Genomic DNA, 25,997 nt, shown 5'->3' on the forward strand with positions numbered 1-25,997 from the left:
GGGAGGCTCGGCCGGCGCGGCCGCAGCCGCCGGGCCCGATTGGCCGGCGGGGCTCGGGGGGCGGGGCCGGGCGGCGGCGGCGGGGCCGCGCTGCAGTCTCGGCCGGGGAGGCGCCGCTCTCGCACCGCTGGGGCGCTGCCGCCGCCGGGCCCGGGAGCGGGAGGAGGTAAGGGCCGCCTGCCCGGGGCACGGGCCGGGGGAGAGGGAGGGCGGGGGGCGGCGGCCGCGCTGACAAGCGTTTCCTTCTTTTGCCCCTCCCGCTCGCTCCGCTCTCCCTTCTCCTTCAGCCGCGGCTGCTGGGCGGGAAGGGCTGGAAATGTCGGGGAGCGGGTCTGGCACATCACGGAGCGGGGCTGGGCACGGCCGGCGTTCCGCAGGGGCTGCCGCCGGACGCCGCGGCTTTGATATACGCGGAATAAACGCGGCCTGTGGTAATTCGTGATGAGCAAACTGCGGGAGTGACATCTTTAAATTGCTGCTGTCCATGTGCGGTTTGCTGTCCAGGCAGGGAGGCGAGACTGGATTGTCATGGATTTTTTAAAAAAAGAAAAACCCGACAAAACAACAGCGCACCTGCTTTAAAACGAGCTTAACACTCAGAACCGTAGGGTCCTGCCCACATCCGTGGGGTCGGGAAGGAACGCGAGGCAAGTGCACTTGGAGTTGTGCATTCCTTTTTGCATACGTCGGATCCCCTGGGGCAGCAGACATGCCTTCCCTTTCTTCCGGGTTTCCTTTTCTTCCCCTTTTCTTCTGGCAGCCTGGAAAATTTCCATCTGCCGAGCAGCAGCCAGCCTGTAGAACTACAGTTTTAATCACCTCATCCCACCTTAAGTGCTGTGTTTCCGTGCCTGTCTGTGGCAGCTGTCTCTCTACAGGAAAATGTGCACAGATGAACAGGATCAGACGGAGCACCTGAAAGCAGATTTCCATCCAGAACTGTCCATCTTGGACTTTGTCTCTAACACCAGTTGCCCCCCTTTTCATTACCTCAGCCTTGTTTTGCCCGGATGGGTCTGCTCAGTGTTTGCAGACATATCAGCTGGGAAAGCACAGACTGTTGTGTGTCCAGAGCTGTTTACATAACAAACCAAAGAGCAGGTTCCTACTCCTGACTTGCAGAGACCCTTGGAAAGAAAAACTGTCGTCACTATTTTTACTTGCCTGGTGAGAGCTGAATTTGATAGGGAACAAATGCATTAATTAGCTTGTGAGTTTGGATTGATCCTCTGATTCATGCTGTGGATACAGGGTAGTCTAAATATAGCAAGCATTTCATGTTCTCTTCTCAAGCTGACAGAAGTGAAAGCAAGCGTGGGTTTTGCTAATTGGCAGGCTTTTGGTTTGGTCGTGCTGTGTTTCACAGAAGGAAGTTAATGTGCTGTTGTTACGAGTCAAGGATAGGAGGAAGGAAAAAGCAGCCCCAGGAAGTAAACCAGGTGTAAAATACCTGTAAGTATGCTAAAAAATAAGGATGTGATATTGCCATCACCTTGCAGTAAATGGAAAAATCTTAAGATTTCAAGTAGTTCCATATTCAGCTGGTGCAACAACAGTGATTTCCAGAACATTCAGCCTTCTATCAAGTCAACAGTCAACCTCTAAGTGCTAAGTAAAGAAACCTTTCCTCTTTTCATGCAACCTAAGAATTGCATGAAAGTTAAACCCACAGCATCTGAAGCAACAAGCTTTGAGCTGGGAACAACGTTTGCTGAAGGCCTCCCAAAAGATCTGTCACTGCCATTTTCTACTAAGGCAACCCCTTGCTAAGTTATGTTTGATTGCATGTTTTTTGTGAGTACACAGATTTTTATCTAGCAATTTTAAAACATAGTTTTAACAAATATTTCAGATACAGAGATGCAGTCGTGATTGGCTTGGGCAAAGGACAACAGCAAGGCACTCCAGTCCAGAATTAAAGTGTCTCTGGGGTACAAGTGTTGCTCTTTGCTGTTCAATTGTGTCAGATCACCCTGCTGTCATTTTTTTTTTTTTCTTTTTTCTTTTTTTTTTTCTTTTCATTCACCATAAGCCTGGGTATTTTTAGATCTTTTGTTACGCCATATAATTCTTCTCACTCATAATTTTGCCCTTAGCAAACTTGGAGCAATTAAGTTAGAAATCCCTCACTGGGCTTATATCTTTAGTGTGGTTAGTTACAGTGATCTGTGTGGTCCAGTTCAAATTACTGTGGTGGAACAACATGTAATTATTGCAAACTGTATCTCAGCCTGTTGGACTAGGGTCAAGTTGGGTGTTACGCTACAAAAGGTCAAATAATCCAATCTTTCTACGCTTTTCAGCCTGCTAGGGGAATGATCATTAGCAAATTTTTGTCTGTGCTGAGCCAAGTGGTGTGTTTGAATTTATCTGGACTGAAAAAGAGATCTGAGAATCCAGTAGAAGATCTTGCCTGTCTGTGTTATCCCATTTCAGGGTTAGGTGGCAGAGAACTTCAAGCCAGACAAAACAGGAAATAGGTGCATGGGGTTTTTTGAGGGTCCAGTTTGTGTGTACAGTTGGGGATGTCCATGAATACACTCTGAGTAGTCATTCTTAGCATTAAAAAAATATATATATATATATAAAAAAAATCACAATTAACTTCACAGCTCTGTGTTAAAAAGTATTGTTCAGGACCTCCATAAATGTGACAGAACCAAGTATCACGTGCAGATAAAAAAATTAAAATCTAAGTAAATATATTTCTCCTTTCCCCCTGAGAGTCACAGTGCAGGTATCTCAGCTGGTGTCTTCAGAGCATGCAAGATAAACTCGTTTTCACAATCTTATCGGATATTTTCATATGTTAGCATTATCATCACTCCCATTTGTTCCATCCTTCAACCTTTGAAAATTCGGGATGTGATTCTGCAGGGGGCCAGCAGAAGTGCCTCCCTGGCTCAGTGTGCAGAGCCGGGCTTGGATGTGGGCTGCTGCCGAGTGTGGGATAGTTTCTCGATGAGTCACGCAGATCCCGCTGCAGTCGCTTCCAGTGAGTGCGGTGCTCCGCATGATCAGCGGGCTCTCAGGGTGACATTGTTTCCTGAATGATGCAACTGAAAATTCCCTTTCCTGTGCTTCTTGTTTCCTGAACCGTTTTCCCTTTGCTCTCCAAAACATTCCAGCAGCTGCGCATCTTTTGCTCCTGCTCTTTTTTCCCTACGAATCTCTGCGAAGACAAGTTATGTCCACAGCTACTCTGTTTAGCTTGGTACGGAATGGAGGGTTCCAAGTGAGAAGGAGAGCCGCGCTCACGTCCCGCTTGCTGCAGGACGAGAAGCGCCCCGCAGCCGCCTGCTCCTTCTCCACCTGCGAGCGCCGCGCCTCCCGCTTCGACCCCGACGGCAGCGGGCGGCCGACCACATGGGACACCTTCGGCATCTGGGACAATCGCATCGACGAACCCATCCTCCTCCCACCCAGCATAAAGTACGGGAAGCCGATCCCAAAAGTGAGCCTGAGCAACGTGGGCTGCGCCAGCCACATCGGGAAGCGAAAGGAAAACGAGGACCGCTTCGATTATGCTCAGCTGACAGAGGATATCCTGTACTTCGCAGTGTACGATGGGCACGGAGGGTCGGCAGCTGCAGACTTCTGTGATAAGTACATGGAAAAATATATTAAGTAAGTGCTCATCGGGGGAATGAATGTGTGACAAATAAATTCTAGCCGAGATTCCTTCCTTAGGTAGCCAGTGGGTTGTACATTGTAGCCAATCCTCCCAGGCTATGTAGCCGCATGTCCTTAGGGACAGCAGGAGCGCCGGATGGAACTGACATGCTACAAATTACTGAATCTATGTGGTGCCTGCCCCGCTGGGCAAGTGCACAAACACAGGAGAGGAAAGCACGACTGTGCCCCCTTTCTGGGAAAGGTCTTGGAGCGCAGGGAGAGTGCGGACTGACTGTTTTCACACAGGGTCTCTGTGTTTGCTTACACTCTTCTGTATCTATCACATCCCCGGATGCTGGATAAGGAGCTTAGATATTTCCAAAATTACAGGATTATGCTTTCAGTTCACACAGTTAGTAAAATCACATTACCTTTTCACTCAAGTCCAGCGTCATTCAGTGGGTGCAGGGAGGAGTTAAGACTGTGAAACAGATTGATCAGGATGTATATTTTTTGGAAAGAAGTTTAATTTCTTTGTTTGCTTGCTTGCTTCCAGGGAATTTCTTGCTGAGGAGGAGAACTTGGAAAATGTTTTGAGCAAAGCTTTTCTGGAAATAGACAAAGCATATGGAAGGCATGCTAATCTCTCTGCAGATGGTAGGTAAAAAATATTCTACTCATACAGGTACAGAGAATAAAGTTTGTCTTATTTGCTCAGTAGTTTTGCAGTAAAATGTCCAGAAAAACATTTGAAAACAATTTTACTTAACACAGGATTTTGCTCTGGTCACTTATTGCAAATAAAACAATTATGTTTTATGTCTTAAAAATTAAATAACTACTGTAAGCCTCAGTCAAATTTACTGGAGGAGTTTTGAATCTGAATGTTATCATTGAATTTCTCTTAATGTGATTCTGAAAGGGAATATGTTTGTCGAGGTAGCAAAGAGTGACAATTTTTTAGATTTGCAAAGACCATAATTTTACTGGTAGGAAATGTGGAGGGGGGTATTTTTGATTCCCTTTTTTTTTTTAGGGAGTTGGGGGAATTGGTGTTTTTATATGTTTATTTGTTTGTTTTAAAGCTGTTACTACTGTGGATTTAAAGCAACAGTGTCAAAGTTCCCCTTCCTAACTTGGCTGCTGCACCTGAGGAGGAATGTAAGCCAAAATTAATGCAATCGATATTGCTTCTGCACAAACAGAGTCACAGGAGTAGCTGAGTGGGAAAGGGAAAAAAGCAGTGAAGAAGAAAACAAGTTTGGCTGTGGTAAGGCTGTGGTGAAGCTGGCACCAGCCCTTTTAGACTCCCATTTAATCCTGTTAATGAAGTTCTTGTCTATGTGTCTAGAGGCTAAGTACATCTGAAGTTCCAGTTGCAGCAAGTGGAGCTTATAGGGAGTAACTTAAGAAGGGAGATAGAAGTGCCTGTCCCAGTTCTGTCACAGGAGCTTTCTTGGCCATGAGATACAATTTGAGAGTCAGTTTAGCCAGTCTTAAAAAGAAAACCACCAACACATAGCAGAAAAAAACCCCCAACAAACCAATACAGACACCCCACAAACAACCAAACAAAAAAAACTGTCCCAGTGCTGGTGCAGGCACTGGCAAAATAACTGAGGTTGTTCCAGAAGACCTGGAACTCTAAAAGTCATGTCTCCAAGAAAGACTGGAAATCAAGAAGCCCTGTAAGGACTGAAGTGATACTGTATTCTCAAGCTGCTTTTCTGAAGCAGTGGCTGAATACAATCAAGTAATTGAGTGGCTTTCTGATTTAACTGCTAGATGAATCTAAGTAGGCTTAAATGCAGATCAGGTAGCCTCTTACTTTAGCCTGCACCAGGGACAAGGAAAAAAGTCTTAAATCCTGAGGTGCAGCCCTCAAAAAAGGAGAATTGCATCTATAAAGGTCATTTTCCCGTTGTATTTCGTGTGGAAAAAAGACCAGAGTTTTGACCTATGGGCTGAGTTTTAGCTGAGTTCTTGAGAGATATCAGCAAAGAAGATGTGCTTTTTATTCCAGAGCCTTTTTGCAAAAACATTTTCTTACCAACCCAAGTCCGAGACAGCTTCCCTGTGTGCTTCCCTGGATCAGACCATTTCATTTTCAGATCTAATTGTCCCCTTCCCTGCCTCTTTGTAAGACAGCTCTTGGTTTGGCTCATTGTAGTGACCTCTGTGTCAGAACAGCTCCTTGAGGAGAAGGATTGAGAACTCTACTGGGTGTGTTATTCTGTTTTTCTGAAAACTTTCCAGTCATAACTTTGTAGGTGTGACGTACAGAATTGGATAACAATAACATTTGGCAGACAAACAGTGCAGAAAGCAGAGCATTTTAGAACTGCTTATAGGATTTTTTCATACCATTTAACTAACTGGTGCTGCTTGATGCTAGAAAACATTATCAGGACACTGCACAAGCTGCCTTCATTAAAAAAGCAAAATAGATGGTAAAAGAGTTGCCAGACATCCATGGAGGCCATGCTCTGGCAGGCACTTGGTATTTCTCAGGTAGGCTGAGCACCTGCAAGCGCTTGCAGGAGCCTGGGGGCTCTCCCTAAGGGAGTCTATTTTTCTTGGCCGAAAATCAAGTTCTAAGGCAAAGAATGGAGTAACAGGGTGCAAAGTCAAGTCTGGATTTCTGAACAGATTAAACTCCTTGCATATCTGTTGTTAAAATAACTCAATACTGTGTTGACTGCTTTGTGGGGATATTTTTGTTGTTGCTGATGTTTTAGAAGTTACATAAAATTTCAGTGTTTGGCATATGTCTTTGTTAGAAGCCTGCTTCCAAATTGATTCAGTTTGCCAGCAAAATTTCTGATTAAGTGTGGCTATTCTGGATGTGAGAGTCAAGATAGTTGCTAGAGTATCTTGAGGATGGTGGGTGACAGTGTAACTTGCTGTATCCCCAAGTCTGACCTCCTTTTGAAACCTGGCCATAGCTGATAAAGTCCAAAATAATAGCTTCCACTTGTTCCAGCAGATGCTCACTCCCTTCCACTGTGTCTGCAAAAAAAACTGTGCACATTCAGAATGTCCAGGTCTTTACTAACACACAACCAACTTTAAAACTTGTACCTGGGTGTTTGAAGAAAACTGAACCCCTGGTCAAATCCAAATCAAATGGCCAAAATGGCATGCTCGAGGCATTGTTATTAGTGCTATTTAAGGGGTAAAACCTTACATAAGGCACAAATTTAACATGACTAGAGACGTGCCTTGTTGGAGATCCCAGCTATGTCTTCGAGGACATGACTCTGTAGGTCACTTAACAGTGATACAGTTTTTTGTAATTAGGGATGGAAAATACATATCATGGTAGCTCCTGTGAGCTTTCAATAATAAAAATGGTTTATGTGTGTGTTCCAGGTACTGCTGCTGTGTCTGGCATGCAGTTCACCAGTGCTATTGGAGTGCTGTACTGGCCTGCTGGAGCCTGGTCCAGTAACCCCTCTGACAGTGACCTACACCTGTTGTTTCATACATAAGCATAAGAAACTTGCTTTAGGCAAGTTTGGGATAATCTGTTCTCTGCCTAAATCCTGTGTAATCATTAACAGCTTAGACCTATGCCTGAGCCCTGAAGCTTGGTGTCTGATACCTCTTCAAAAATGTGTTTTCATTCCCTTCCATGCATTTAAATATAGCCAGTCACTTTCAAATCACTTATAAATTTAGGTACAGAACATAAAGCTCACATTCAACAAATGTCATTATCCACAGGACAACTGCCAGAGATGGGCAGAATTTTCTGCTATTTTTTACCAGCCATAAAAACTGAAATGTAAAGGCTGAAAACTTTGCTCAGCAAGGATGGAAATAGGAAATTAAATTCTGTGCTTGAGGAAACTTGAGCATTTCCCTGCAGAAATGTGAGACAAACCCTCTTCTGGCCTACTGGAGTCTTACCAGGTATTGTTACTGCTTCTGTTCTCTGTGAGCCAGAGAAAACAAGAGGGAGTTTGTCCATTAACCTCCACATTCAGTGCATCCAACTCTAATCACATTGGCCACTCACTTCTGGAATAGCCATCTTAAAACATAGCCAGGTATTAACTTGTCTACCCATGTTTGAAAGGGTTCTTACTCTTGAATCTAATGATGCTGACAAACAGCAGAAGTTATTTAAAGTAATTAAATTTTTAAAGTAATGTTTGTTTTGTTGTTGTTTTTTAAAGTTATCATTAAAAAAATATTTTTATTTCTTTAAGTATGTTAACCTGCAACACTGAGGAAAAGGGAGAGCTGCAGAAATTGTACTTGAATATTTCATAAATTTATCAGCATTATAAAGGCAGCCTGTTTATCCAAGAGCCCTAATTATTACCTAATCAGTTTAGAAGATACTAATTACAATATTAAAGGTATGTTTATTTTGCCTATTTTTCCATTAGACAGGACAATTCATATACTTCTATTCAGTGCCTTTAAGATGGCCCCATTTCATTTGGCACTGGTTTGAACTCTCCATATTGCTCTAATTACCTTGAGGGAGTAGATGTTCTTCAGAATGGCCACTCTTGCCATATATGAGACAGTTGGCCCTCTACCATTGATAAAATTCTTCATTTGATCTGTTGGTTGGTTACTTATCTTCATAGGGGTAACAAAATTTAGATTTTATTTGGGTTGAATTTAAACTGGTTTTGTCACACAGCTTTAGCAAGAAGGTAAGAACAGTGGTAATTCCCCAGAAATACCAAGGTTGATTTACCAAGGCCAAAGGTGCAGGTACTTTCTACATGACCTGCACAGGGCAGTGCAGGCAGATCTGAGAGTGACTGACTCCATCCCCTGTTCTGCAGCCCTTATTCTTGCATCTCCAGTGTTGCAGGTTTATTTTGTTTAAACAAAGTCCCTGGGTGAATTTCCTATTTGCCTCTGTGTGCGTGTTATTTGTGGCAGACACTGTACCTGGTCAGCAGCTCTAGAACTGGAGGCCCTGGACACTTTAAGCTGGGCTTCAGTGGAAAGAGAGATCTGCTTAATTTTGTCCCAGGTGAAGGAGTCCAGCGGTTCCTAGCCTGGACTACTGGAAGGTTTCCACATCCTCTTTGTCACATTAGTTGAGATGACTTGCAGTAGAAGTTGTCCAGTGAGTGTTAAGAACCTATTGAAAGATCTTAGTTTTATAGTGATATTGTCAGGAAAACAAAATAAATTATTTAATTGTTAAAACCAACTGTGTTAAACTAGCAGCAGTTGTAGAAAAGCATTATGTTATCCCATCATCATTCCTGTGGTTTTGAGCTGTGCTAGAAATCACATAATGCTACATCTGGCTTCATGCATGTTCTCACATCCTGACCATGGATCCAAGGAAGAGATTGTGAGCAGCATGTATTTTTTTTTTTTCCTAGGAGTGCTATTTAATTAATATACATATAAAGTTCTAGTCACCGTGTCCATTACAATTCTGAACAATATCTTGTTCTTTAGTACCAGCCCTTGAGTTTGTGATAGCAGCTCTTTTCTTTGGGAGTTTTTATTGAAAATATGCAGATTCACCTGAATTTTAAATGTTTCCAGTCTTCTGTGAACTGAAGATTATGATTTAAGTTTTTATATATTTCTCAACATAGTTCTAAAACCACAAGAATGAAATGGGAAAATAGCTCCATTAATTTCAATATCCAAATAAAATGTATCTTCTGTAAAATAAAAAGGTAGTTTTACATAGGTTGCTCTATTTCACCTGTTCTAACTGTTGGCTAAAACAGGTATTTTACTGGTTCTACTAAAATTTCTAATTGCACTGGTACTTTTTAATATCATGTTTTCATAATGTGCCTCAAAGTGACTCTGCACTGGGCTGGTCCTTGCTTCAGACAAGAAACAGGATGTCAGTGCCCACCTGGATAGTCAGAATCTGCCACATCCAGTTTCCAGTGTCCCAGCCTGTGCAGCCCTGGCACAGACCGAGGTGTGACTGTGGCCACCATGGCTGCTGGTCACTGCTGACCTGCTGGCTCAGGGTTCAGCTAAACCCAGCCCTTGTTGCAGTAATAATACCTGTTTTAAATAATAACACCAGCTTATTTAACACTGTTTGTGAGGGTTTGTGTTTGAGTTTTTTTGATTCATGGACTCGCTGCTTCTGCTGCACAACAAGGCTCAATGCATCTTCCAGGGCTTGGTGACTTCATTTTACTCAGTTTACTCCCAGCCCCATTTGACTTACAGGGTGCTGAGACCTCACAGCTCTTGCATTTCTGTTGCTATCTCTTGGCAGCTGGTCAGATTTGGGGCTGCCTGGCATTCCTTGGTCTCCAACACAAAGTCCTGTTTCAAATCTGTCCCGTAACTCCAGGGTCAGGGCTGCAAGGCCAGAGGTAGGAGCACGTGTAGTTGTAGCTGATCTCTCCAGAAGCAGTGGTGGAAAGACAGTGACATGTTACGAAGAATATAACTGGGGAGTCACATTCCTAAGCAAGCCCAAAACTCATCTTGAATTGGCTTGCTTTGAAAAAGTGGAATAACCGGATAAGCCCAGAATGCAGGTGACCTACAGAGGGCCTTTCAAGGGGATTTGCATTGGCTGTAGGTAAAAATGTGTTCCAGGCAGTAGCTGGTCCTGTCCAGACATTTTAGTGTAATAGCTCAAGTCAGCAGGAGCCTTCCAGGCATCTCCTGCTGGGTTTCCTCTGCAGAATTTGCAGGAAGAGAAGATAATGGCAGTAAGGTGGGACTTGCCTTTTCAAAAAGCAAACTAGGAAAGCTGAGCATTTTTTCTGGCATTTTCTTCACTGCAGATGATACTACAGATATTTTTCCTGAAATAGACACTTGCATTTCTCTTTTTCAAGAGGGTTTTTTTGTTGTTGTTTGCTTTTTGTTTGTTTTTTTTTTTTGTTTTTATTTTTTTTTTCCTCCAGCCCATTGTAGCAGTTGAAATGAGAAGCCCTTAAATCTGCTTGCATGAGTGAATCCAGGCAGGTCCCTGAGTGCAGTCAGTCAGCTCAGCTCAGCTCACTTCCTTGCCCTGTAGAGAAGGAGGGCAGCACCAGGGCTCTGTTTTGCCCTCTGAGCACTCACAATGAACCCCTGTCAGGTGGTCCCAGCAGTGCCCTGGGCATGCTGCCCAGAGAGCCACTGCCACCTGCACAAGTTTGCAGGCACAAGGCAAGGCTGAATCCCAGAATCCAGCTTCACCTTTGCTGGGCCCTCCAGCAAGTTGACAGGGTGTGGAGGGAGCAGTGCTCCTTCGTGGAAAAAGCCAGGAAGCCTGTTTGCTGAATCCTTCTCTGGGGGAAGCAGAGGGGGAGTGTAACAGCTCTGACAGCAATAGAAGGATGCCACAAATGGATCTACTGCTTTCCCTCTGGTGATCTATATGCAATTACAATTACTGTAACTATAATTATATTTTACTATGTAATTGCCTGCTTCAGCACCTAGCAAAAGGAAAGAGCCATCACCTTCACGGTGACCTACTTGTGCAGTGACTGAGCCAGGTATAAAGACAATAACCCTGTAACTTGAGGTGAGCTCATGGGGCTGAAAAACTGCTGCAAAATGAAAAGAAACCATTGTACCTTGTACTTTTATCCCACTTGCCCTGTTTGCATGGAGCCGTGTTGTTGCACAGAAACACTTAATCCTTCCCACCTCCCCTGTCTTCCCCCAGTCCTACATGCATGCATGCTTGCTTTTTTAATTTTATTTTTTTTTTGTACGTGTAAATTTAGTTTAAACTTAAAAGCAGTTTCTTGCTGATTAGGTAGAGCACAAGTTGAATTCATTTTACCAATTGAAACTGTTGCTGTTGTAATGAGTCCACTCTTTGAGGCGGTGCTAAAACCTCTCTCTTTGATGACGTTTGTAGCAACTCTGCTGAACTCTGGGACCACTGCAACAGTGGCTCTGCTCCGAGATGGAATTGAGCTGGTTGTGGCAAGTGTGGGAGACAGTCGTGCTCTGCTGTGCCGGAAGGGAAAGGCCGTGAAACTCACCATTGACCATACTCCAGAGAGAAAGGAGGAGAAGGAAAGGTACCTGCTGGCTGATGATGTGGCTTCCTAGAGCACAGCCTCACTCAGGATGGGCTTCTGTTCTGCTGCTGGGTTGGGCCAGGAAGAAAGCAGAGTTGAATATAGAGCCCTGAGACCACTCTGAACTGGCAGTAAGCTCCAGTTAATGCACTGGGCCCTGTTTAGAGGAAAGGGCTCCATGAGGAAAAACTGTCTCAGCAGTAAGATCAGCATTACTGAGATTTAGAACAGAGCTATGACCACATGGTTCAGACCTGTCCAAAATCACAAAGTTAGAACCTGAGTAAGTGCACTGTGATTCCCAAGTCAGGACTCAGCCCACTAAGACACATCCCTTCCATGGAGCCCTTCAAACAGCTAAAGCCAGCCCTCAGCTTCCCAGCTCAGGCTCTCCATACATCATTCCTCATTCTAGCTAGTGACAGAAATAGAGGATAGAGATGGGGGTAATGGTGTGAAGCAGTAACTCATTTGCTTTTTCTTTTGTGCCTCTGGACAGGATTAAGAAGTCTGGTGGCTTCATTTCCTGGAACAGTTTGGGACAGCCTCATGTGAATGGTAGACTTGCAATGACACGGAGCATAGGAGATTTGGATCTTAAAAACAGTGGTGTGATAGCCCAGCCAGAAACAAAAAGGGTTCAGGTAAAAGAAGGTTTGGTTTACAGGGACAGCAACACTTGGACTAAGGGGCTACATAGGTATTTGATGCTGTGGTGGTACCCACATGACATGAGCCCAGGTGAAGCCTGATGGCCACCTTATTTTTACTGAAGTAACCAGAGAGAAACTCTAATTAAGTTATTTCAGATTAATACTAACAGGACAGAAAAGAATCTGGTACTAAATTCACCAGATCAACTTCTAAATCCCACTTCTGACAGTAATATATATGATGAGGAAAGAAAGATAACATGATATGCATTACAGGTATTAGTCTGTTTGGGCCCTGTGGTCAAATGAATCATTTTGAGGTTAATGTTGGTACAAAACCATCACTGAGAACTGGGTGGGATATGGATGGGCTGCCATCAAAAAAGTAGGATTTGTAGAGATTTGCACAGTTGAGAGGGGTAGGAGGAAAGGACAGTGGCATGTATCTTACCAAAGCTCTGTAGTCATCTAGAAAACAAATTAAACACCCAGAAGGTATTCGGCCTCCACTTTGGCAGGAAGCTCTCCTGTCAACTCGCATTCTGTTTGTTATTTTTCCCCAATGCACCTCCCAGGGCCCCAAGAACTATATTGTTTTGGTCCCAATGAAGTGCCACCCATTAGGGGTTTAGGGAGATGGCTGCAGTGCTATCGTGTCTTCCATGAAATCCTCAGCTTCAGGAAAAATTTTGCAGGAGAGCATGCAGCACCCCTAGGGGGAAAAAAAAAAAATGCTTTGCAAGGGTGTAAAAATATGGGGGCAGTTCCCTTGCCTTGCAGCACTCACCCAGGGTCGTGCATCCTGTGTGCCTCTGTTGCAGCTGCACCACGCAGATGACAGCTTCCTGGTGCTGACCACCGACGGCATCAACTTCATAGTGAACAGCCAGGAGATCTGCGACTTCATCAGCCAGTGCCACGACCCTGCTGAGGCTGCCCACGTGGTCACTGAGCAGGTAATGCCAGCGCTTCTCTGGGCACCAAGGGCTCCTGGCTGGGCTGGCTTGGCTTTAAAAAAAACTGGGGTTTTTTATTTACACAATACCACGCATTCAACTGAATTGAATGGTGCTGGCTGAGACATTCACCAGTCCTGCAGCCTTTTCCTTATCCTGTGTCTCACCACATCCTTGCCAGGCATCATATCAATTAGCTTGATTAGCTCACAGTCCATTGAACTGCATGGGACTGTAACTGCAGCTTAGGCCTGTGCTGAAAATGTCAGTTGTCATAGACAGAAATGGCCCCTTTCTGACCATGGTTCTGGGTGGTGGCACATCCCATGGGAAGCTCTAGGGCATACCAGAACGGAGCATCAGGGCTGGGAAGGGGCAAGGAACTCTCAGGCCTCAGGGCATGCTGTCCCATGTGAAGCCAGACACTTCTTTCCCTTTCCAAAGGAGACACTGATGCCAACACTTTGTTTCTTCTCTCAGGCAGTGCAGTTTGGCTCTGAAGACAACAGCACAGTTGTCATAGTGCCATTTGGAGCTTGGGGCAAGTACAAGAACGGGGAGATGACCTTCTCCTTCAGCCGCAGTTTCGCTTCCAGCGGGAGGTGGGCATGAAGACAATGCCCCGGTGATCCTTTCCTGCCGTCACCTGGACACAGCGTGCTACAGGAGAACACCTCCATCTGTTCCTAGGCTGACTCAGTGTCTTGTCCATCCCTTCTGTTCCCAGTGTTAGAAGGTGCCGCTGCTCCCTTGGTGCGTAGTGCCTGTTGTTGCTTACGGCTGCCCGTGTCTTGCTGCCCGTGTTATTCCAGGTGGCATCGGGGCAGCACCCTGGGTTTGTAGCCCCAGCAGCTCCACACATCACTTTGTTCACACAGATGAGGTTCTGGGCTTTCACCTGAGGCTGGAGGGAGTGCACAGTCATTTCATGCCTACCTGTATTCCCCAGGACCCTCAGTTCCCTGGCAGCTATGGGTCCCTGAGCCACATGCTGGCTTCCTTGTCCTATAAAACACAGGGGAACAAACGCACAATGTTCTTAGGTAGGCAGAAAGAGGGTTCGTTGTCTTTTTCTGCTGCAGCCACCCAAAACTCCCCTGTACTCCAGGAGAAGTGGGTGAAAAATAAAGGAGAAGTTTTGGAATGTTTAGGTTCTGATGCCAGTGGCATTTGCTGTAGCTGTACAAGTTCCTGAGACAGTGCTGCTTTATGCTCTCACTGCTGTCATCTGTGATCCCCTAGCTCCAAGGAGACAGACCAGGCTGGAGCCTTGTGCTGTTGGACAGATGGGAACCTTTCTCCATTGGGTCCAAAGCCTGTGCAGTCTCTGTGGACCATGCATCAGCCCCTTGCACTGTCTTCTCTTTGCTGTCTGTGCCTGACAGAAGCACGGAGGAGGTAAAAAGATGCACAGTTTTGATATCCAGAGACTCTCATCAACTTGAATTTCTTTCTTCTTCTTCTTCTTCTTTTTTTTTTTTTTAAATAAAGAAAATAAGCTAATGTCAAAGAGTTTACTCTTCAAGATCTGATGTGTAAGACAACTTATTTCTTCATACAAACATGAGGATTTTCCTGCCCTCTGCTGAAGGTGTCTGGGTTAGTTGTGGTCTTTCATGTCTCTCCATGGTACACAAGGAGGTATAAAATGCCCCAAACAAGCTAGAGAAAGGAGAGAGCATTATAATAATGAAAGGTAATTTTTGTAAGTTTTGGGTATTGTTTCTAGATGTCAGATATTCAGACACCAGAAAGGAGTTTTATACTTAAAGGAAGTGTTTCCACTTCCCTTCTTGTGTCCAATGAGACACGGGAGGAGCAGAGCTCTGATCCAGCTGATATCAGTGCTCTGACATGACTGTGGGTGACATGTTGGCACAAGTAAAGATCTGTCCCAGTGTGCCTCATTTCACCTCTTCTTTCCTCCATTCCACATCAGCTGTCACCTCCCATGGCAGTGAAATATGGGCAGAGAAGAATTGGTCTTTTCTCAGCCTTTCCACAGTGTTTTTCCTTCTATGGATGCTTCCAACAGCACAATTGTAAAAACAAAACAAAATGAAAGAGAAGTTGCCTGATACTAAATCACCTTGCAAAAAAAAAAGGAATTCTGAGGCGCCTGGCCTGATTCTGATTTTCCAATGTGAAATACATATCTTCATTACTTTTATCCCTTTCCATTTAGTCCAGGGTTACCCTTTAGGCAGTTGCTCCATGTGGCTTGTCTGTGGTGGAAGGCCCAGCAGATCACTGTGTTGTACTGACAGCATTTAGTACTTGGTGTTTAGGGTGGCCTGGTAGAGCAGTCTGTCCCATCACTTGGTGTATTATGTGGTGTGTGCAATGCACTTATTTGGATTGCAACTGCAATGCTGTGTGTAAATCTCTGCTGTACTGGATGCTGGTGCCCAGGCTGGCCGTGTAGTGAGCACACTACTACAAGTTTACAATCCTAATTCCCTCTCTCTCCTCAGATTTTCCCCAGGGTTGGGGTTCAGTGCTCACCTGAGGTCAGCATGGTTGCTGTTGGGGGGCTTTTATTTCTCCTAACAGGGGGAAGGGGATCCTTCTCAGGGGAAGGATTCATCCATATCTTCTTTGAAATTTTACCAAGGAAGGGATAAGACAAAGCTCTGTGAAACAGAGGATGATTAGATTAAGGTGTATTGGTGGTTGCTATTGCTGCTTCTCTACTACTGCAGAAACACTTGGGTTGGGAAGGAGTCCTAGGCACCATCTCACCTACAGTCCCTTCTATTGGACTCCTTGTTTTCTTTGTCCAGTTCCTTTTTCACTCCTGGGGCAACTCCTGCAGTTGCTGCTGCTGTTTGAGTCCTGCCTCAAGCCCAGCCCCCTCAGAGCATTGAACTGAGGCTCAATAGGCACAGACCAGGCCCCAGTATGGGGCAAAAGTTGCTGGTTTTCACTGGGGTGGGCAAGGTACCCCTCCATCAGGTGACACACCGGATAGCCAGGGTTGTTGCCAGTTCAGGTGGAAAGTCCCAGGCTCTGGAAGGTGAAACCTGTGCTAGGAACCTGCCCAAATCCTTCCCCACACCCTGCCAGACAGGGAACGGCTGCCTAGGGCACATTTCAATATTACCTCACCCAAAAATCTTCTCTTATGCCATGATGGCACCAGATTCCACCAACCCCATTTTGTGCCAATGGTGTTATTTAGTAGCATTAGCATCTCATGTAAACATGAACAAGGACCTCTGGAACCTGCACAATCATCCACACCAGTCCAAAGCGGGGAGAGGGAGATGTATTCCCTCATCCTCTTGTGGAGACAAGACAGCTCCCGCAGCACAGCAAGGCCATCCACGCCAGGACACAGCCCAGAGCCTTTGTTCTACTAACATGTTCCCAGCTTCAGCCTTGTAAAGGATTAGCAGTGCAGCCAGCAATCTCCCTGACTCCCACAGGAAGTTGCTGCTGTTGTAGCAATAACACACTGGATACAAAGCTGCAGCTGTCTGTGTCCCATGCTGGGTGCCAAAGAGGACCATGCAAGGTGCACTTTGGATGGACATCAGTTGCCCACCAAGCTGCTCTCATCACTCCCCTCCTCAGCAGGGTGGGGACTGGGGGGAGAAAATAAAAAAAACCCAAAACCTGGTCAAGATAAAGATAATAAGAATGTTACCAGCCCCTTTTCAGGGGCCAATACACAGCCCAGCACTGTGAGTATGCTGTGGGGAGATGAGCTCCATCCCAGCTAGGCCCAATAAACACTTTAGGTTTTCCAGCTGGTTATCTTTCCTCCTGCAGCCCGTGGCAGCTCTTCAATCAACCAGCTCCACAGTACCCCCCCCACCCCCAAAAGGGACTGGTAAGAGCCTCCTGCACAGCAGAGCTCCTTCAGATTGAAGACAAAGAGCAACAATGGCAGCTGCCTGTCAGAGAGCAGCTATATATATTTATATAGATATTTATTATTCCAGGACAGTGAAGGATCTCACACTTTGAATTAAACAGAATGGAATGTTTGCTCTCTAGATCACTGTCTTTCCCATGCATCCGAGGTTTCAACAAAAAGAGTATTTTTTGTTTATGACAGACTGAACCAAACATTATGGGTGACCTGCTGAGCAAACATTCACTTTTTTCTACCTTTTAGGGGATGGAGTTTGAAACCCATTTGATTTGATAAGAATATTTTCTTGCCTGAACATCCTCCCCTGGAGCAGTGGAATCTCTCTCTGTACAGGCACTGCAGGAGTGTGTGCTGTGGGTGCAGAAAGGCAAAAATGCTGTCCAGCAAAGTATTCATTTTTACTGTGAGGATATGGAAGGCATGATGGGGCTCATATTGTTGGAGGATTTACTAGGAGAGGTGCTGTGACTGCAGATGGATTTCCAACTTAAGTGTCTCCACCACTTGGAAAGCTGGGGGTTTCATGCCTTATAGAGGGAACTCAGAAAAGAGTAATTTGCAGCCTGGATTTAGGAGAGCTGGTCTCTCTGGATGATGAACATAGCACAAGAGACTGAAATGGGGCAGAGATCCAGTAATTAATTTAATATGAATTACAGTCCTTCATTACAGGCCTTCATTACAGTCAGTCCCTTTGGGCTGAAATGCTCAGGGCTGGAGAATAATCCTAGAGCAGCTGAAAATGAAGGTGTGGAGAGAAATCAGCAATATCACTGCTTTTTACATATTTGGAAATTGAGAGGAGCTTAGACTCTCCACAGGATTTCTGCCGAGGTCCATGGGGTCAGGGTTCCATGAGCCACGTTTTCTGTCTCAGCCAGTGGACATGCTGTAGTCAAAACCATTGGGATTTTTAGCTAAGGGAGAAGCACAGAACAATAGCTACCAGTGAAACTGGTTTAATAATAATTCCTCTTAAACACCTTCAGCTGGGCTCTGCCAGGCCGTTGCTCACTCACCCAAGAAGCCGAATGTACAGTACACTCCAGGAATTCCTTGGTTCCAAACTGCTGTTTTGAATGCAGAGGTACCCATCAGGTGCCCTCTTGTCCCGGGATATGGAGTGCTTGGGCAGTCAGAACTGACGTGCCTGTCATAACTTTCATACAGACTTAAGTACAATTGTGTGCATTTGTTACATGCTTTGCCTTGGGGCTGTGTGTAATTTCTGTGGTTTGATGTTTATCTTCGGTGTAATCAGCATTTGAATTTCATCTACTATGAAATTTTATAGAGGTATCCATTTTGCTTTTTTTTTTCTTTAAAAATGTTTTTTCATCTTCATCAACTCAAAGCTACATTAGAGCAGCTAAGTCTGTACAGGAATGCTTACAAGTTCTTTCAATAAAGAATTGGCTTCTAGGAGCTGTGTCACTACAAATGGGTTTTTCTTCTTCCACCACATTGCCAATTACCAGAAAAGCTCCAACTTCTCAAGCTGTGTCACAACAGTCCTGTTAGCCCCGGGCCTCAGTCCTTGCCATAACAAGCTTCTGATAACCCAGGCCTTTGCCCGCAAAGACATTCTCCCAGCAATAGCCAGTGCAAAGTACCTCCTGTCTCTGGGCTTTGCTGCACCAGGGCGTCACGTTCTAACTCACTATTTCTGTCTGCCTGGGTGGCTGTCACGGTGAGCAATGCCAGCCTGTGACAGTACAAGGAAACAAACTGGCCCTCTGCAGGAAAACATATTTTTGCTGCTGCAAGAATTCAAAGCTGCTCTGTTACAATTGAAGAAACTGTAAGGAAAATGTAAGGGCCACGGGTTTTAACTCATCTGCAGAAGTAACCCTGAGATCACTGGTATTTTTAGTTAACACAGCTTTTCACAGCTGGGCTCAAACCTATTTTACTCTCTTTCCCTTGAAAACAGCAGCCTTGACTTCAATGAGGTCTTAGCAGTTTCCTACAGCTGAGCCCCAGGACTTCTTCTTAGGACCAGAGTCCTTTTCTGTTCTCCTTTGCTGCCAATCCACATCTCAGCTCAGTTTGGAGCTGATCAGCTCTTGGATAAATGCACGTGTCCCATGGTGGTCTTGAACCACTGCTCACACAGGTAAATTTGGAGAACTTGGGTGGCATTGGGAAACCTGCTGGACATCTCTGCCCTTTCACAGGAGTTGGGAAATGGCTCCTGGGTTTCTCTGCAGTTGGGGCACTTACCCTGTAATGGGCATCCCTGTGGGCTGCTGCTTTGCGGGAGAGAGCAGCCAAGCACCAGGGAACCACAGTGGTTCCATCCTCAGCTTCAAGATGCTCTAGGCAGAGCTCTAAGGAGAGCTTAAAGCTCTCAGAAGCTGCCCCTGGCAGGGGCTGGGAGCTCTTCCCTGGATGCTCGCGTGAGCACCACTCTCCGCACCTCACTCGCACAGGATTTCCATCACTGCTGCTGGGCAGAGCCTTGCTACATCTCCCCGCCCTCAGTGTTACAGTGGAAACACTCCCACCCAGCGCTTGTCTCGGCTCCTGCCCAGCTCCTGCACCAGGGGCTCTGGTGCTCTCTGGTGTAGGCAAAATGGCACTAAGGTTCATCCGTGACCAAGTTTGGTCCCATTCCTTACAAACTGCCCTTTTTTTGGGAGGCCAGGCTCACATCCAATGCAGTGCAACTCTTCTCCAGGAAGACAGGGCAGGATTTGGCTCCCAGAACATCAGCCCTGTTCCTCGGCTTGCTTACCCCACCCTCCTCCCTACACGGTGTGGCACTGTAACCTCACTGGTGAATCAGATCTGTGTCCTGACATGGAGACAGATGTATCCCACTGTCAGGAATTCCTTAAAAACACTCATGCATTTTATACAGAACACCAAGCCTGGAAAGCAGCTCAGCCTCACTTTTCTGAACTGACTTACTGCACCTGTCATGAAAGACAATTTAGTCACAGCAAATTTGTCACAAATTTGGTTTTACCTACTAAATGGCATGTCTGGCCCTGGGTGGTGCTTCTACCTGGCAGGAACTGTGGTGGAGCCAGAGCCAAAGGCTGGGGCACTTGCAAGGAGCTGCCCTGTCACTCAACAAGTGCCTCATTTCACTGCAAAAATTGGCTGCTGGCCCAGATGATGCCTGCTGGGATTTTACAGGGCTGGGACTGCACCATCCCATCAAAAGGTCCACCAGGATTGTGGACTCTACTTCCCAATGCTTGTTCCTGGCACCTCCACTCTCCACCCTGCCTGGAGAAATGAGCCTGAAATACTGCATACAGTAAATGACCCAGTTGGACAGAGCAGTCTGGTGCTGCTGTTGGTACAAAATCTCTCCCCAGATAGAGTGGGAGGCAATGCCAGACCTCACAAACCGCAGTTGGCATGGTTACCTGGCTCAGAATGCTTTGGTGACATTCATCCATGACCTGCTCCCTGGCAGCAGAAGGACAGTCAGGCTGCAGCTGTCAAGTGTCTGCAGCTGCTGAGCACAGTAACTCCCCCAAAACTGTTGAATAGAAAGCATTTGCTTCAGTGCGTGGAAAGATTTAAAATGTGGAAATGGCTGAGTGTGAAATACTTGAACCTATGCAAAGTGGACATAACCATCCTATATAACCAAGACATGGCTAAGCAAGACCATGGAAACGGCTTCTGGAACTTCCTCCAATCCCACTGCCCTCAAACAGCATGACATAAAAAAAACTATTTCTGTCTGCTTTCGCTATATTGGCAGAGCCTGTTCTTCTACACACTGTCAGATTCTGCTGAATTCCCACTCTACAATTTAAAGCAAAAAAGAACAAATTAAGGCACATGATTCCATGCAGCACCCTCATGGATGGCCACACCCACATTCAGAAAGCAAAACTGTAACACCAGAAACTTACTCCTCATGGTGACACAGAAAGACGTCACCCATTAGTTACCAGTCCCGAGTTAAAAACATTTGTTCAACTGCAAATGTAGTGTCTTTCCAACAAATGCAAAACAGCTTTTTGGTGGTAAATAGCAGGTATTTATTTGAAATGAAAAAAAAAAATACTTCAGTACCTGAACTATTGCATTTAATCATGTATTGTTGTAATTGTGTTACTCTACCTTTTTGCATTGGAGACAAATATACAATGAACATTCAGATATCACAGATTGCACACTAGATAGTAAATCGTCAGGCCTTTTACGTAACCACCAAAAAACAGATATTGGATTCTGCAATATAGTACAAAATTCCACACTCCAGTCTTAGCCAGTTATCTTCAATTTACTCCTGATGCTGTACAAATAAATGGCCATTTAACTAGGGCTTACAAGTTAATAACAGGACAAAAAAAATATACATTGCACTGACACAAAAAGTCAGCTGTGTTAATAGTCATGCAACAAGTAACCAAACTTGCTGAAATTAAAAATACTTTCTAAAAACAGTTTTAACTGCATAAGTATTTTATACACAGTTCATTTACCGAAACAAAAGGAGTCTTTAAATGATACAAAGCAAATATAAGTTTCTACCAATTTTATACATAAGAAAGTGCAAAATAACTTATCTAAAGTGTTTTGCTATTGAACTGATGAATGTTGGCTGGAGGCAGCCAACCCCCCCTCCAAAGCATGACATTACAGTTGCACACTACATACGAATGTTAGGAGTACATGGATAAGTTTACTACAAAGAACAAGGCAGGAGAAGACATGTGAGGTACTTGCAGAGAATACAGTCTACTAATGTTAGTGTACATGAGTATATTTTTGCTCAACAGATTTTTACATGGAAAACAAAGCAAGTATTTGCATTAGAAGCTCGAATGAAATGGAAATAAACCCCACTCCCACGTGAACACCACAGCTGCCCACAGCACCAGCTGCCAGAGGAAATACAAGCAGGTGTGTTTGTCCCCCTCTGCCTCCAACAAGCAAACACGTAGTTTTTGGGAACAGAATTAAGTCAGAGGGCTGTGGTGGTTTGCTTGCAAAACTTAAACTGGGCCCAGCCTGCACCCTGCAGGATTGTAAGGAATGGGGGTTTCTTTAGTGCGCTGCGAACGCCACAGGCACGGAGCAGCACCTGTACAACGCGTCTGTGGCCGACAGCCCCGTCCTCAGGACCCCACAGCAGGACTCTGTCCTGGCTTCAGCGCTGAATCACATCCCTGTTGTTGTCATAGCCTTGCTTTTATTAGGGTTTAACCACGTGGCTGTACAAGCTGCAGTCCACAGAAAAGAAGGCTTCCTTCAATTTGGGGGTGATTTGGAAATCTGGAGGCAAGGGGAAGAAAACTGTGGACTCAAAGGCATTTAAGAGTTGTTAAAACAGCCTTTTCTTCAAACAGAAAACGTTAAGGCCACTAGCCTGTCTTCTGAACTATGCTGGTTTTGCATCATTTTGGGAAGGGTGAAGGCAACATTAGAGAGAACAGCTGAACACAGAAATTCCAGTGCTCTGCACATGTTTACTAAGGACCTCTTCCTGTTTTTAGGGTCAAATCTGCCAGGTAGCCAGTAGTCAGTGTAGCTACTTGACCATCACTCTTTGGATCCAAAATTTGGGTCAGCTAAGCTCAACAAACCTGCATTTACTCAACAGTGTGCAAGGGCTCTAGAGAAGCCTTTCTGTTCATTTGGGGACCTAGTATACATACCAAAACAGGAATATATCTCATTTTACAGACCAGCACATACATAATAAACAAACAAGTATCAAAATACATATTTAACCTTCAGTGCATAAACATGTGATACCAGGGTAAATACTAAGTGGTCAGAATTAACAAATTCACTGCTAAAAGCTCAAATCAAGAGAAGACAGGGGTGCCCCCACAGTGCCAGGGACCCTCTGGAAGGAGCTCACCCTAACACAGAGGGCCTGGCATTTCTGATGGTGCAATTCCAACAACAATGCTGGTTTTAAGGATTTGCTGTCCCACTGCCAGAGCCTGCCCAAGTAATTTCAAGTGAAGGATAATCTCATCCCTTTGAGTGACAACATTCATTCAAGTACTGTCAGAGCCACCTGTCTTCTGTTGGTCTGGGTCATATCCTTACCTCTATTTAAAAGAGTCCATTGTGAATATACCTAGCTCTAGATCAGTTTGTCACCCATTTACAAAATATATACACATATGTTAAAAAACAAAACCAAACCGACCACCAGCCTGCCTGCTGCCCTCCCTCTTCCCCCCTCACCCAAACAAAAACCCACTGGCAAGACCTCATGCAGAAATTAAGTCCATGGGCCTACCCCAATCCACATGCTCCAATCCCAGCAGATATCAGTGTCTCTACTTCATCCCATATGTAGTGCAAAATAAATGACAGAGTAGTAAAAAAATACTGCAATTAAATTCATCTTGAAACTTAAAAACCATAATGGAAATCTACTGCTGTCCTCAAGCTGATGGCATGTGCTGAAAGACAAAGAGCTCTGAGGAGCATTTCTGACATGAGCAAGGTCACCCTGCTTTAGAGCAATGCCTGCTTTTCCAAAAAGGTTTCTTGCAGAGAAGCTACAGGACAACAGTGGTTAAATATTATGCACAAGGAATTAATTCTGTACCTCTATGCAAAAGCCAATTGCTATTTACTAAAGAAGGTAAAAGCTGGTTCTTGCACTGCATGAATCAGCTGCTAATGAACAATAAGTAATTAACAAAACTGCAGCTCTGACATATGTATAAAAGAGGCCTTATTAAATATGAACAACACTGAGGTGGTAAATAGTTTGGTATAAAATGCAACACAAGTGTACAATTTAGTTCCTGGTTATCTTACAGCTAGAATAAAATACTCCAAGTTCCTATTCTCAAAAATGTTTTCTTTTGAAAAAATCCATGTAATTCTATGAATAGCCTCACTTAAATTAAGATACTGTGGGCAACTGAAAGAACAAACATGCACAGACTGGATTTTTAACAGAAATACACATAATGCCTTTGAGTTTTCTGTTTTTTTCTTTTTTTTTCTTTTTTTAAACATTCGTATTTAAATTGATAGATGAGATAAAGATGCCACACAAAGTACAGTGGTTAATCTGAAGTCCCATGTAACAGGCAGTTAAGTTCATATTTAGATAAAAAGGCCATTATACCTATTTACAATATACACAGTTGCTTGCGAAGAAGGCAGATTTACAACTATCTTCTAAAAAGCCTTGCCCTCCCCTCCCCCCAGTTAAGATGACTAACTCTACAAAAACAAGACAAGAAGGGGTGTTTAGGATAAGTGAGGATTTTCTCGACAGCCACATCAGCATGGGCTATGGGGCTGCCAGTTCTGTTGGATTTGTGGTTATTAACCATGTCTTCCTGGGCCTTGCTCTTCTCCTTACGCTATTCGCCTCCTCGCCTGCCTTCTGTCAACACAAACCAATGCAATGATCCCTTTTTACTCTTAGTGCTTAGAACGCAGTATAAACCTAAGTGTAAACAGACAATATTCCAATTCCTCCCAATGCTCTCACTGGTTCCTGGAGTGACAGCAGGGCTGGATGAGGTTTGTCAGGCCTCCATCAATTTCTGGGCCCCTCCTCTGTGCCCCGCTCGTGCTGCAGGTTGTAGAAGCAGTTCTGGCACACCCTGACCGGTGATGAAATCTTCAGCCGTTTGATTTCTGACTGAAACCGGCTGCACCTGTGGAGAAAAAAACCCAAAACATCACTGAACACAAGTCATCTCTATTTCTACCCATTTTCTATTGAGCTGTGGGAATCACCACCGTGACTTCAAACACCAGAAAACTGTTCTAACTTACCTTGACATGGAGATGCAATGCAGTGTGGCAGAAGTGGAATTTAACTCAAACGATGACCAGAGTCAATGCAATGAGACTGTGACAGATAGCTTAAAAACAGCTGTTGTCACCAGTTAAGATTCAGAGACATAAAACCACAAATGTCATCTCTGACCTGGTGGATCAGAGAGGAGACTTGCACTTCAGTTTGTAGCTAAGGGGAGCTCACACACATCCGCTGTGTCATACATTTTGTCTGAGGCTGCCTGCTAGTGGCCCCTAAATCAGCATCCTCACAGTCCTACACACAATTTAAGCAGCCTCAATCTTTCACCAGAGTCGTGAGGTATTTCACAGCTTTACCCCACCTAAAATCCTGTTTAGAAAGAGAGTCCACAGGAGGCTGTTGGCTGCTTACTTCTGGCAGAAGAGCTGTCCACAGTTCCTGCAGTGGTGCCGCCTCTCGGTGAGTGAGAAGCGCACGGTGCAGCCCGAGCAGCTGTCGCCGCCCTCGTCCTTCACCCAGTGGTCGGCGGCGGACCGGCCCGGCTGATCGCTCACTGACCAGCTGAACACCCTGCCCCGGCTGTCCCCGATCAGGATCCTGCTGTGATCCCTGCAAGGAAAAGCAAAAGCATTCCAGCTTTTTTTTTTCCAGTACTGGTGTGGTAACTAACGCCCCAATTACCCTGCTCTGAGAAATGGAGCTGCAGCAGTCGGTGTAACACAGCACAGCTGAACAGTTCTCCCTCTCTTTCGTGTTTTTATCTCAGTCCTTGAAGAAGGCTGCCCCAAACAGAAGCACCACAAAACAGCATTATGAGCAATAATACCACACTGCCTGCTGACAGCACCAAAAATGTTTGAAGTCCTCAAGTGTGAGCTACTCACTTGGAGATGCCGAGCGCAGTGATTTCTGCTGGGTGTGCGTTGTCTTTGCGATCAAATGCCGTGTGCATAGTTAGTTTGCTTCTGAACACCAGCTGACGCTCCCATCTGTATCCTACAAAGGAGTGGGAAGTGGGAGTGGGATAAAGCGAATCTTCTCATTCTCAATTTTGTTCCCTCCTCCCCCAACATACTTGTAACTGCAACTTTGTAGTAAGGACAAAATCTCCCTCAGAGATTCAAGTTTTTCTCTTTTTCTGTAACATTTCACTCAGCAATAAAACTCAGGGCTGTG

General features: G+C 45.0%; 2 protein-coding genes across 28 annotated transcripts in view; one reads left to right on the forward strand and one right to left on the reverse strand.

Annotated features, from left to right (window-relative positions):
* Positions 1–74: 74 nt before the first annotated feature.
* Positions 75–18,523, forward strand: PPM1K (protein phosphatase, Mg2+/Mn2+ dependent 1K). Of its 2 annotated transcripts, none has more exons than XM_086889616.1 (7): positions 75–166; positions 3,129–3,627; positions 4,172–4,272; positions 11,444–11,609; positions 12,109–12,253; positions 13,084–13,218; positions 13,699–18,523. In XM_086889616.1, exons 2-7 carry the CDS (start codon positions 3,188–3,190, stop codon positions 13,828–13,830), a joined length of 1,119 nt encoding a protein of 372 aa, XP_086745742.1. In that variant the 5' UTR covers positions 75–166; positions 3,129–3,187; the 3' UTR covers positions 13,831–18,523. The 2 variants fall into 2 exon arrangements, with proteins under 2 accessions (XP_086745742.1, XP_086745743.1); XM_086889617.1 differs by having other exon boundaries at positions 3,132–3,627.
* A 2,558-nt stretch (positions 18,524–21,081) lies between these two features.
* Positions 21,082–25,997, reverse strand: part of WDFY3 (WD repeat and FYVE domain containing 3) — a 157,489-nt gene continuing 152,573 nt past the window's right edge. For all 26 annotated transcript variants that reach the window (XM_086889639.1, XM_086889634.1, XM_086889636.1 and 23 more), the window contains 3 exons: positions 25,706–25,817; positions 25,233–25,430; positions 21,082–24,714 (listed from right to left, as the gene is read on the reverse strand). In XM_086889639.1, the coding sequence (XP_086745765.1) occupies positions 24,594–24,714; positions 25,233–25,430; positions 25,706–25,817 (431 nt within the window). In that variant the 3' untranslated portion in view covers positions 21,082–24,593. The remainder of the gene's footprint in view (positions 24,715–25,232; positions 25,431–25,705; positions 25,818–25,997) is intronic.

This window comes from Cyanistes caeruleus, chromosome 5 (genome assembly GCF_971803275.1).
Source record: "Cyanistes caeruleus chromosome 5, bCyaCae1.hap1.1, whole genome shotgun sequence".
In the NCBI taxonomy this organism is placed as follows: Eukaryota; Metazoa; Chordata; class Aves; order Passeriformes; family Paridae; genus Cyanistes; species Cyanistes caeruleus.

Excerpts from the sequence above, each read along its gene's own strand:
- PPM1K (XM_086889616.1), top strand. The coding sequence starts at position 3,188 with ATGTCCACAGCTACTCTGTTTAGCTTGGTACGGAATGGAGGGTTCCAA. Across the intron at positions 12,254-13,083 it reads CAGAAACAAAAAGGGTTCAG|CTGCACCACGCAGATGACAG; the intron begins GTAAAAGAAGGT and ends CCTCTGTTGCAG. Across the intron at positions 13,219-13,698 it reads CCCACGTGGTCACTGAGCAG|GCAGTGCAGTTTGGCTCTGA; the intron begins GTAATGCCAGCG and ends TTCTTCTCTCAG.